A 12,863-nucleotide genomic window follows, 5' to 3' on the forward strand; every position below is an offset into this window, starting at 1 on the left:
TTTTTTGTGTAAAAGTAGCTTAGCACAACAGTTCTATTACCTACTGTATTTAAGCCACCTGTCTGCAAGGGTTTATGGCTGCCCTGAGGTCCCCAATTTACTAGATGAGACAGCTGACTTACAGGGCCTGTAATCTTTGGGAGTTAAAACACAAACCAGCAAAAATCAGGCCAGCCTCTTTTCTTGTTTCCAAGTCTCAGCAGAATTATTTATCTGTTGAGTTTGCAAACTCGGAAGCTCCTTTTAATATACTTCTGCCATTTATCACCTGGTTAGGATTTACAATGGTGCTTACATCTTCACAGTTACCCAACCAGAAATGTTTTACATAGCCAAAGTCTTCTAAATAATTTGAGAACTGTATGCTCATGTAATCGTCAACCAGTAACGTGCTCCCACGGGCATGTGAAACCATCTTTTACTTATATAAACATTCAGTTAAAAAGGAGATTAATTCCTTTAGCAATATAGTAAAGTCTTAATAGATGTGCCTTTTCTCTTCATTTTACATACTTTCACTTTTCTTTTTCCTTTCCCTTTTCCACAGAAACTAGGTTGCATTATGTTACAGGTCAGGTTCCGTTTGACAGCTGTTGTCAAACAAGCCTCTCCCAGGTTCTTCCTCAAGATGTCTGAATGGTGTCTGGTTATTGATGTTAAAAGGACACTGTTGATAGCCAGTAAAGACAAATATTGTCAGCCATTGTTGGAATAAGGGCCTAAAACTACTTTCTTTCAAAGGGATGTGGATGTGAGGCAGTCTCCTCCGAAGAGGCAACTATTGTAGAGTTGCCAGGATGGCCAGTTTCTAAATTGACAGTGTACCCTAAACTCAACATTGCCTATTCTCTGAGAAAGAAACAGTTGAGATTAAAGGATGCAATTTTTTTTTTCAGCAAAATGGTATAGGGAAATAGGGAAAGGAAGGGAAGAGAAAGGAATGGAAGGAGACGTAAAAGGAGAGGAAAGGCTAGGACTGAGAAAAAATCAGCACTCTGAAAATGCCTACATCTTATCCAAGATACAGGCACTTAAATTAGTGTATCTGTGCTGCCCTTCTCTCTGAATGAGGCCTCTGGGATTGCAGTTGTGGCTGTGTCTGGAATTTGGCACTACAGTTTTGACCTTTAGCTTTAGTGAAGTGGCTCAGACGATGGCTGCTTGATAAGTGGATCAAACTAAACACAGCCGAGAAGAGATACTGGAAGGATAACAGGAGGCTTTTGCCTGCAGAAGTTGTTCTTTTGCAGCTTGTTCACCACAATATGTAGACAGATGATATATTACAGGAAAATGTTTTGATAGTACTGAAGAGAGGTAGGGACATTTTATAAGAAAATGTCTGTAGGTGATTATTTTAGACAAGAATGAAATGGCAAAAGCCTGTACTGAGACTAGTATAATTGTGCTCAATCAGGCTAATGTAGGAATTGCGGTAGTTCTTCTTGGTGCGCAGCCTGTGGAGAATTTCAGCTTTTAAAGAGTGTTTTTAGAGTACTATCTAAAGAGTTAAAGATGTTTCTTGAAATGGTATTTCAGGAAAAAAAAGACTTGAAGATACTGCATTGGCTTCAATGGGAACAGGATACAAATAAATCTCAACTGCTTGTAAAGATGCAGACTTCCTCCTTAGAATTCGTTTTGATTTGTAAAGCCGGGGGTGGGGGGGGGGAACATTGGTCATTTGAGTGAAATTCTGTATTAGCAGCTAAGCACTGTCATGAAATTCACTGCTAGTGGATAAATATTTCCTGTTTGTAAATAATCCTGCTGGCAAAATTCCTCCTAAATGTCTACTGGATCCTAAGAACTAAAAGTTAGTTGCAGATCCACCTGCAACTGAGAGAAACATTCAAGACAATTATCCTTGAGCAAGATTTGCTTCTTAACACTTATCTGATGTACAGGAAACTACAGCAATCTCTCATTATTACTGATTGTTTTCCTGCTGCAAAGTTAACCTGCAGAAATAGGAGCAGAAGTTTCACTTCCCGCAGCTTACTCATGCAGTCTTTGTAGCAAACAAACTTTTACTAGGCATTCTCGTGAGCTTATATTACAGCTGTTCATTTCTTTGCATCACCAAAAAAAGCAGAGGGAAGACAGAGCCATGCTTCAACAGAATCCCTTCTTTAGGTGGGGGAAAAAAAAAAGAAAAAAAAGGCACTTGCTGTCTATCAGTAAGAACTGAAAAAAGGCATAGGTTACTGTTACAGATCTAGATTTCATGTTAAAAGTCAGAAAGTTGTAGCAAGCAAAAAAGGCAGTTGCTGCATGCGTAAAATGCTACACCGCACATTTAAAAATTTCATTATACTAATGGCTTTTGCATAAGACTCATTGACATGTGAGAATGTCACGTCTGGTAGCAAATTCGAACTTTCAAATCTCCATCAGGTTGGTCATTGCTATTGTTCCCTTTGTCAAGATAGTGAAATTGAGATGTAGTGAGCGGGGTGAACTGCTACTCACCACAGAGTATGGATGGCAGAAGAAGGCTCACACTTTACAGTCAAAACAATGAAGTACTAAATTACACTTTTAAGGAAATACTGTGGATCCATCTGACTTCCACTGACAAGCATATTTTCTCTGACATACGCACAATCAGTTAATGAAAACGAATACTTCAGATCGCGGTGAAAATACAGAGTGGAACATTTTACTCTCTGGGACAATCCTGCTCACAAACATATATACTAGAAATATGTAGTTTTATTCTGTGAGCACAGTACCAACAAATATCCTAACTGCATCCATCATGCCTTGAAATGCCTGTGATTTACGTAGGGTCCACTTTTGTACCACAGCTCCACACAGGTAGCAAAACTGCCTCAGATACACAAAGGTCTCAAGGTCTTTAACTCCACTCATTTCTTGGATTTCTCCTCACAGTCCCTCGCACTTCAGTAGGATGCCCTCAAAGAGTACAATATTGTCACACATCTTGGCAGTGAATAAGGAGAGAGAATGGTGTCAGATCCAAAAATCTGTAAGCATCTGTTTTGATCACAAATTTATTATAAAGCTGATAGAGGTAACTGTTATTGTCAGAGCTGACTGCTTAGCCATTATTTCAACCTTTTGCACCTGCTTTAGTGTCTGTCTTGTAATTTATTAAGACATTTCTTTCTCTTTCCTCTAAAAGCGTCTGCCTGTGTGCTTACTGTCCGAGGCAGGATCACTCTACTGTACGCACTAGTGGTCTCCTCCCAGGCTGGCTGCAGCTGCCCTGTGCAGCTTGATGGAAGGGTAGAGGGGGGCTGGAAACGGCACAGCTTTGTGATGCTGCCATGGAACATGGCCAGAAACGTGCACACCATGGTACACAGCACCTAGAGGGAAAGGGGCCAACTGCCTGCTAAAAAATCCCGTCGCCTCCTGTTTGGAGACCCAAGCATAGTGTGATCTAGGCTGATGCTTCTGGGGTTTCGTTGCAGTTCAAGCCATGAAAATACAGCTCTGAGAGAAGCAGTAGTTAATGTTCTCCCTGACTCTTTAATCTCCTCAGAAATGTCCAAATATGTTACTTAATAGCTTTTTATATAAAGCTTCAAGCATTGCTTGGTTAACTTCTGCAGACATGAAGGGTAAATTATGGGTAAATGTACTTTTAAATCTGTACTTATACAGGCCAAAAACTTTTTCTCTCTCCCTCTAAAACAAAATAGCATTTCTGCATCAATGTCTCCCTTTCATAAATGTGCCACTTTCTTAATGCCTTGCCAAGCTACTGCTTTTTCCTTTTTTTCTTTTTATGCATGTAAGTGGAAGCTGCTGTGTGCAATGATTTAACAACTGTGTCTGGAAAATATCTACAGCTTTTATATATATCACATTTCTGTCTAGGCCCTGATTCTGCAGACCTTTATGCTTAACTTCACACAGCATGAAATCTATGACTTTCATTCTCACTTTAAAATGTATAACAAAAATGAAATTATCACTTGAGTAACTCATTGCTTTCTTGAATGTATTTTTTACCAAGCTTCATAGAAATATTTAAACAACATTTAAACAAGTTATTTAAACAACCTGCTAACTTACTGGATTCTGATTTCCTTACACTTACATGAAGTAAAACTTTAAAAATTATACATCTATAAAAATGTGTTTGGAATTTAATCTTTCTGACATACATTATATGAATGACAATTTAAATGAGCCATACTTTCCAAGACAACTTTCAGATCTGAGTGATATCCAAAGTGCGTGAAATCAATACTTCAGATGCAATAATGGGCTCATCACTCATGATGGAATGAGCAGTGTTGGCAGGAAACTATGCTTAATATGCATAAACAAGTGACACCTAGATTTGTATTCAGCATTTTTTTGCACAACTGAAGAGAGGAAATAGAAAGATGTGATGGTTGAGACACTGGTTTTAAGACCAGTCAAATATAATCTGCAACAGCTGGGCTTCTGAAAAAGATTGTGAGTACTCAACAGCACTGAGAATTCCTCCTGTTTGATCAAATGGCTATAACAAATCTTTATTTTATAACACTATTGCCATACTTGTAAAGTTCCATTAAAGGTGAAGATGATTCTTTCTCTGTATTAACAAAACTCAATTTGTCGCAGATTCTCAGGCTAATTCTGGTAATGGGGTACTACAATTTCTTCTCCTTATCTAATAATAATTTTAAAATCATTAGCTCTTCTCACATTCCCTGATTATAATAGCGTAGGATGTAGCAAGTGTGAAATTTTGTACTAAATTATGGAAAAGAACCATGATTAATATTTTAAATTTTTACTATAGAAACCTACAAAGCAGCAGATAATTCCAGTCTTCTAATTTATCATGTTTAAACATTTTTGCATTGCTTCAAACTAAGAAGTACACACAGATCACGGTCTCTCCTGTGTTTGAATTTCCACTTAAACACACGAGTACTGTAAGGCCTTGTACAATGTCTAATGAAGGATGTGAAGAGGAAGTTGCACAGTCTGTTGCTGAGCACAAATAACATACATTCTCTTACACAGTTATCACTTCCATACAGGGGCAGATACAGTAACTTTTCCAGGTACCATAGAATCAAAGAATGGTTTCAGTTGGAAGGAACCTTTAAAGATCCCACAGTCCAAACCCCCTGCCATAAGCAGGAGCACCTTTCACTAGATGAGGTTGCTCAAAGGCCCATCCAGCCTGGCCTTGAACACTTCCAGGGATGGGGCATCCACAGCTTCTCTGGGCAGCCTGTGCCAGTGCCTCACCACCCTCATCATAAAAAATTTCTTCCTTATATTCAATCTAAATCTACCCTCCTTTGGCTTACCCTCTTTCAGCTTACCTCCTTTCAGCTACCCTCTTTCAACTGTTGCCCCTTGTCCTGTCACTACAGGTCCTGGTAAAGTCTTTCCCCGTCTTTCTTACAAGCCCCCTTTAAATATTGAAAGGCTGCAATAAGGTCTCCCTGAAGCCTTCTCTTCTCCTGGCTGAACAACCCCAACTGTCTTCAGCTTTTTGTCATAGGAGAGGTGCTCCAGCCCTCATTCAATGTTACATTCTATCCTCCGAAAGATCTCCTTCACTTCCCTGTGTTCCCGAGTTCTTACAGTTGTTTGGTGTGGGAATTAAATTATCTGGTGGTCCACATCAGTCCCCTGAATAGTCAGTCAGTTTTAAAAAAAAATTATTTGCCTATACAGAAGAAATTATAAACTTGATGTGAAAGACTGCATGTGTAATTAGATGAGTGCACTGGTAAGTTTATGAGATGGTAACAGCGAAGAGGTGGTTGATGATATTTTTAATATACTTCAGCAATTCTCCTAACCTGATAATAAACATGAGCATATTATTAGAATAATATAGAACATTGCATCAATGTAGATAGTGGACATAAACTCTTACATTTATACCCAACAGAAAATTAATTCTTCGTATTTATACCTCTCTTAGAGAACATTCATTGCCATCATCTTTCTCTGCATCTCAGATGTAACACACAGATGTTCACATAAATACATAGAAAGAGCATAGTTAGGCATACAGTTATGTTTACTCTCTATATATGTATTTAAGAAATTATTTCTGTTTGTATAACAGTTTTATAAAGATAGCTATCTATGAAGTAATAAACTGGCATGTATCCCTTGTGTTTCTTTTTCCTGCTATTAAATATCTCTCTTTGTTCATATTCATTCCACCATTCTTCTTCCCCTGTCATGTTCCCCCAGTTTTCCTTTAGTCTGATACATCCTTCAAATTTTGGGGGTTTGTTTTTGTTCCTACCTTCTACTGTAGCAGGCCTGGAGAATTGTGTCTGCCTCTCCCCACCACCTGCAGCTGTGGGTTATGGCTATAATCATCCCAAGTAATTCTTCTCTCTTCCTCCAAACCTGTAGCACAGTGGCCTGACACATTGACACATCTTCTCCACCTGTCTTTCAAACTTTTACTGGCTTGGCTGGGAAGTCCATGGACCATGATTTCTGTTCCTGGCCTAGATATTTATTTTTCGTGAGCTAATGACCTGCATTAAAAGTCAAATCAGTTACTGGCATTTTATGGTTCTTCATGAAGAAGGAAAGATTACTTACAGTTTTACTCCAGGTGAGCCCTGTGGTATGATGCTCTTTGATATAAGCTTGAAGCTCAGACCAGATGTTCAGGTATGACTTCACCCAATCAACATGGCGTGTGTCGCTGTAAAAACAGAGACAATATTTATATGTGTGAATATACTTAAAAATGTAAAGCACTGCTACTCTTGCTTAAAGCAGGTAAAACCCAATGTATGCCTTAAAGCTGTGGACAAATCAGATAGCAGCCAGCCAGCCCAGTGCTGAAAATACTGAGGTCTACTACTCTGGAAAGCTTTTAGATCCTTCCAGCGGACAAACAAGGGCAAAGGATGCCTCCAGCACAGAGTGCTTCCTGCTGGAAGGGTGTGTCATCATTCTGTTCAGGCTCAAAGTCAACGGAAGAAGCCCTAAAGGTATATGGAGCTGTGTAGCAGCTACACGGACTCAGTTTCAGGGTGCTGAATTTTAGAAAATTAAATATCCGTGGGTTCTGTAAGATATACTAGCTTCCAAGTTCAAATGTAGACAGGGTAATACTGAATCATACTATAGTCATCGGACTAAAATATTTATACATCAAGAATTTTTAAAGTACAAGTCACACATTGGCTCTGGAATCATTATTTGCAAGGCTTAGTCTTCCAATGGGATAGTCAGTGAAAACAAGAAATATGTAGAAAGAGAGAAACTGCTTCTAAGATTGAGTCCTTAGTTATGAAGAATTATTACTGAATAGTGATGGCTATGGACTGGATGTTTACAAGGATTTGGGTGTCTACCTCCTATTTATTTCCTTTGGAGTTTCTCGCTTAATACCACTGAGGATTTGGATCAACAGGTTTAATCCAAAGCCTCCTGGAGTCAAGGGAGAGCCTTCCACTACATTGTGATCTGATTCAGTGAAAAACAGGAAGAGAATTCCTTATTAGGGGAAGAACTAAATACCTAAGTAACGTACCCTGTTTATACTGTTATGCGAGACATTTTCTTCTCCAGAATAAGCACTAAAGCTAAAAATCTTCAGTTACCCCAGTGGTAGTACTTTCAGCAGGTAAACTAAGGCCTCAGGAATAATTAATAATATATATCATATACAATATTATATGTAGTATATAATATGTGTTTATACCTATACAATAACGGGAAATCTATAGAAAAGAGTTACATATATATATAAAGTTCTCCTCACTAAAGACGAAAAACTTAATAGCAAATACTGTTCTTCACTGGGATATAAAAATCAAGAGCCAAAATCTGGCCTCCAAAAGTACCAAATCAGCAGGATTTATTCAGGACTTTTGTCAGAGGGCACAGCAAGAACCTGTATTTTTTCTCTTTCTCTGTCAGCTCACAGATATAATTTATGGAACTTTTTTGTGAATTCCTTGTGCTCTTTAACAACAATGCAGCAGTACAGAAAAAAATCAAATTGGGAGCTATGGAATTAGATGCTCAGTTGTATACATCTACCACCTAAATGCACATTTTCAAGCGAAGAGCAGGAACAGCAACAGTATGAGTGCACAAATGAGACAAGGACACGTAGCAGCTAGCTAGACACATGTTGATATGTAAATATGCATTTGCATATAAGCTTATGATGCTGGAATGCCAGAAAATTAAATATAATCCTCTAATTTGCAGAGTGAAAACCAGCACTGCTAGTGCTGCTGCCATTCTCACTGCAACATGCTGCAGGTCAAAGATGAGGAGGGGAAAACACACTACTGCACGCAGATTTTATCAAATGCTTTTTAGTTTACAAAATGCTTTCTGTGATGGCATTGTGAACCCTACTGGTATGGCTCTGTTCTCTGGCTGGTAGATACTGGGGCTTGGCAACATACCTGTGCTTGTAGTCCTTTAATACCCTGTTAGTATAAAAGGTAGCAGCATCATTCATCTCCTTGACATAAGGGCCTGGTTTAGGAGACTAGGACCATCAACCCATGGTTGCAGGAAACAACAGAAGGAGAAAGGAAGTACAACATTAGTCAGACACCTTCCCTGATGTATTCGGTGTATTACAAAACACCTTCTTGCGTGTAGCAGACTGAAGAACTATGCAGATGAGTCTGCAGAGTTCTGCAAGATTTGTAACTGTTCTGGGCCACGCCATCCAGAAGCACATTTCCAGCCCTCCCAACCATCCTGTGTGTCACTCACCACTGCTATCCACCCAAGGGCAGGTATGCTTTCACTGATGGCTGAGAGGTGGTTGAACATTTTACTTCCTCTATTCCTTTCTCTGAAGTTCTGGATTTCCTGAATCTTCTCTGATATTGGTTTGAGAAGCATTGCCACCTCATTCTGAGGAGAAGAAAAAAAAAAAAAAAAAAAGAGAAAAAAAGAAGACAACACTGCTGTTACAATGGGAGGTCCAAAAACACCCTGTGGTTTCACATTGTCTTCCCTGCCCATTGATTGAACAGTTGGAAAGAAGGGTCAGGGTATTCTCTACACTAAACTCACAGTTTAATTACTCTCCTCTGATTGCAGCAGCAAAATGCACAGTCATTAAGTATTAATAATGTGTTGCAGCAAAAATTGTTCTCAGCACTGTCAGCATTTTCACATGCTGCCCAGGTTAAGACCTATAGAGACCCCATAGCTCAGAGTTAGCGGAACGCTTGTATTTTTCATGTGATATCGCTGGAACTTTTTGAGAGTCTTTACACTGGCTTAAGTTCTTCAAGTTATTAAGCAAGTTGTTCTTTCTATAAGAAACACAAACTACTTGTTAGGTTAGTGGCCTCTTATCATCTGGCAACAAGACTGAGAAAGTAATACTGAAGGCAATATCTATTTTAGCTTCCCCTATTGGTAAGTTTGAATGTTTTAATTTCCTTTGGCTGGAAGTAATGTGGGAGGATTTCATGGAAAACATACTGCCTGCAAGCCATGGTTTGGGGAAATTGTCCTGTGTTAATTGGAAATGAATGGTATCCAGGGGAATGACTGTTGAGCGGAAGGAGTAGTGTCTGGAGCAAAGAGAAAAGCAGATTGAATGTAGAAGCTATCCAAGCTCTTTCCTGTGCAAACGGAATGCTAATCACACTGGCCCAGAGCCTCCGAAAAACTAATTTAAAGCACCAACTTACTGGGAAAACGTCTTCCACTCAGAAATGGCACATTGAGGGACAAGGAATCATTAGTTTACAAGCAAAACAACTGCTGTACCTTGCAACCCAATAAAATGCTTCTATAAAACTAGTCCAGCTCTTTATTGCAAGAACCCATAATATGTCCCACCAAAGTGAGCGCACCATTCTGATTTTCCCTGGCACTTCACTCGGAAGTCACTCAGAATGCAGCAGAACTCTGTGTTTTTCCTCACCTTCTCTCAGTACTACTTGTTTAATGGAATTAAGTGCTTGCTGGAGACAACTAATCCTCCTATTCTTGAGGACTAATGTCGTCATGACACACACAAGATGATGTGTGCATGTGTCCTGCTTGATCTCTGTCATTTGTAAGATATTTCTTTTCACCCTTCCACAAGACCTCAGCTTTACAGAATTTTATGTCACCTTAAAACAAGCATGTCTGCTGTGGATCAGTGTAGGTCAAAAGACACTCAAAAAAAGGTGACAAAAAGAGGTTCTGCATTTTTAAAAGAATTTTGGTCCTTTCTGGAGCCTTAATAGGCTTAATAGCCTTAATTTTAGTGGTAATATAATTCTGAGAAAGGCCTGTGCATCTGAAATGCATGGGGATATTTGGTCTTCTCCTACAAAAAATTGGGTTGGGAGAAAACAAATATTTATAGTATTACTGGGAGATGAAAACATTTCTTGTTGATGGCTTAATGACCAGCGTAAGTCATTAAGTCTGAAAAAGCCCTGAAACCTCCATGATTTGTAGTTCTTAAAAACTGATTTTGTTGCCATAACATGATAAAGCCTGCAGGAATTCTTTCTAATTTTTGCTTGTTTACAACATGCTGCAGCTGTTGGTTCTTTCTTATTTTGCAGGGAACTCTCTCAAGTATGACAGTAGTTAATAAAACTGGAATTTAAGAAAGTGCTTGTTCTGCTTTGATATTATGCCAGTTTTCCTCCCATAAAGTCTAAGGGATATTTACAGTCCTTAGCTGACTGTGAATCTTCATGGCCCAGTTCCAGCCCAAGAGAGTATCAGGGCTAAAAATACAGCTCCACAGATGCCTGGTATATCTAGAAAGCACTGGGAGGCAGCACGTTTCTGTGGATAGGGCACACAAGTGGGAGGCCACCAATGGGGGTTCTCTTTGCAGCTCTCCCACCAAATTATCATCAGGTTTCAGAAAAGCTGTGTTACCTTTCTGTGCTTCAACTTCTTATATATGAAATGATGCTAATATAGCTGTTTTATTTTGTAGAATGCTTTGATATCTACAGATAAGAAGGCAAAATTAGGGCCAAACATTTTCCTGAATGGTACCGTAAGATCCATGCCTCCTCCTACTAGAAAAACTCACAACTGCTTTTGTGAGCATTTTCTACCAATGGTACAGACAGAATTTCTGTCCCTCAGAACACAGGATTTAGCCTGTACAGTGAACCAACTGTTTATAAAAATGCAGTGGATTATGTAATTTCACAGAAAAAGTGCCCTGTGGGAGTTTTAAAGGTGGAATATATATTGCTGAGGAAACTAGCTCGAAGTAATCATTCACTTGGCACTGTAGTGATACCAGAAAGAGCCACAAAGAGCTTGAGGCTTTGCTCAGCTCTGTCCCATGTAAGATGTCCTGGGAGAACAGGACAGCCTGCCTTCCCTTCGCTTTGCACTTGTCCTGCTCTGCAATGGCTGCTGGCTGGCTGCACAGAATGTTGTATATCTGTTTCTGCAAGCTTCTTGTGACCCAAGCTTCTGCATAAGGGTTGAACACAAAGGAATACCAGCCTGCAAGTTTGAGTCCTGTCTCCCCGTAGTCAGTTACAAATGTTTAGTTAGTGATTAAACTGCAGATGAATTATAGTGTATATGGCATATGGGTATAGAAAGGCTCATCAATTCTGGCAGTAATCAGTCTTGTTTGGCTCTCCGATGCTGAACCAGTTGTGCTGAGGGTTCTAGAAGAATAATCTCTTTATTGCAATGAATATTAAAACAGCTGGTTGTTAATAAAATGATTGCCTATACTGTATCTCTAAGAAAAAATGAATTCAAGGAGATGAATCAGAGCTGTTGGAAAAATCTTCAGCATGCTTTTGGCATGTGTTAGATAAAATTTCTTGTCATTTAAGACACTGCACAGTTGTTTAACAGAAATTTAAGAGTCTTTGATACAAACACCATTCCTATTATAATATCAGTTTTGCTGAAATGTTTAAAAATGCAGCAGTGGCACAACTTAGAAACATTGAAAGTAATTCCCAGTATGCTTTCGTCCTTTTAAAAAAAATTATTAAAACCAGATGGTCTTTTAAAATAGTAACACCTAAACAACCAGCCAGCTTTGATCCATGTCTTATAATTCTTATTAGAAACTCAAGAGTAGTAAGACTAATGCAGTGATTAGCCACAACACTCCAAAAAAGTTACAGCATGCAGCAAGAACTGCCTTCGGCTTTGGCTTTAGAGACTTAACAGTCTCAGCCCAGTCTCATAAAATGGCCAGGCACACCAGTATTCCTCCAGACTGCACTAAACTCTCTTTCTTCTCTTTCACATTTTTGTAATATTCACATGAGAAGTTCCCCATATGACAGGTTTAACAGGACTAGGGCAAATGGATTTAATTCAGTAGAATGGCCAGACTTTGGGGGTTTGTGATTTTTGTGATTTGTCTGTGAAGTCACACTAAACTGAACAGCTTGCTTAAACTTTGGCTGCTTGAGCCAGTGATTACTTGGAAATCTCAGCTTTCATTTGAGAAAACTGGTATTTTCTCAGGACCATTGTTGTCCAGAAACCTGCCAGCATGAATCACAAAGGCACAAAACCCAGCAGGTAAACAAAAATACAGTTTTAAAAGATCTTATGTATCTTTAAGCTAATCTTACATGGTTTTGAGGGGTGAGATTGTTTACTGAAGAATTTTTATGTTGATGTGTGGCAACACAGTTCAGACCTCACTATTACAGTGTTTAAAATCAACCTGACCTATCATGAAAAAAACATGGCGAGGGAACAAATACCCTTTTAAGTTATGCTAACTGAGGGGGTGGCAACCCTTGGCGAAGGAGCAGTAAAAGAAAGCTGAGAGCATTTGAGATCAGCAGCCCCTTCATTTTATTCAGCTGCAGCCAGAACAGCTTGACTACAGCCTTTATTCCATGGTCTACAGTTCTGTTATTTTCTTCTGTCAGTTCAAAATCTCCATCATACTTCCATTG

General features: G+C 39.1%; 1 protein-coding gene across 1 annotated transcript in view; it reads right to left on the minus strand.

Moving 5' to 3' along the window:
* Positions 1-12,863, minus strand: part of CAP2 (CAP, adenylate cyclase-associated protein, 2 (yeast)) — a 53,185-nt gene that overhangs the window by 13,117 nt on the left and 27,205 nt on the right. Inside the window, exons 4-6 of the mRNA XM_010072410.1 lie at positions 8,707-8,850; positions 8,388-8,473; positions 6,556-6,661 (exon numbers count right to left, since the gene is read on the minus strand). Coding sequence (XP_010070712.1) covers positions 6,556-6,661; positions 8,388-8,473; positions 8,707-8,850 — 336 coding nt within the window. The remainder of the gene's footprint in view (positions 1-6,555; positions 6,662-8,387; positions 8,474-8,706; positions 8,851-12,863) is intronic.

The sequence above is a fragment of the Pterocles gutturalis genome, unplaced genomic scaffold (assembly GCF_000699245.1).
Source record: "Pterocles gutturalis isolate BGI_N339 unplaced genomic scaffold, ASM69924v1 scaffold8277, whole genome shotgun sequence".
Taxonomy (NCBI): domain Eukaryota; kingdom Metazoa; phylum Chordata; class Aves; order Pterocliformes; family Pteroclidae; genus Pterocles; species Pterocles gutturalis.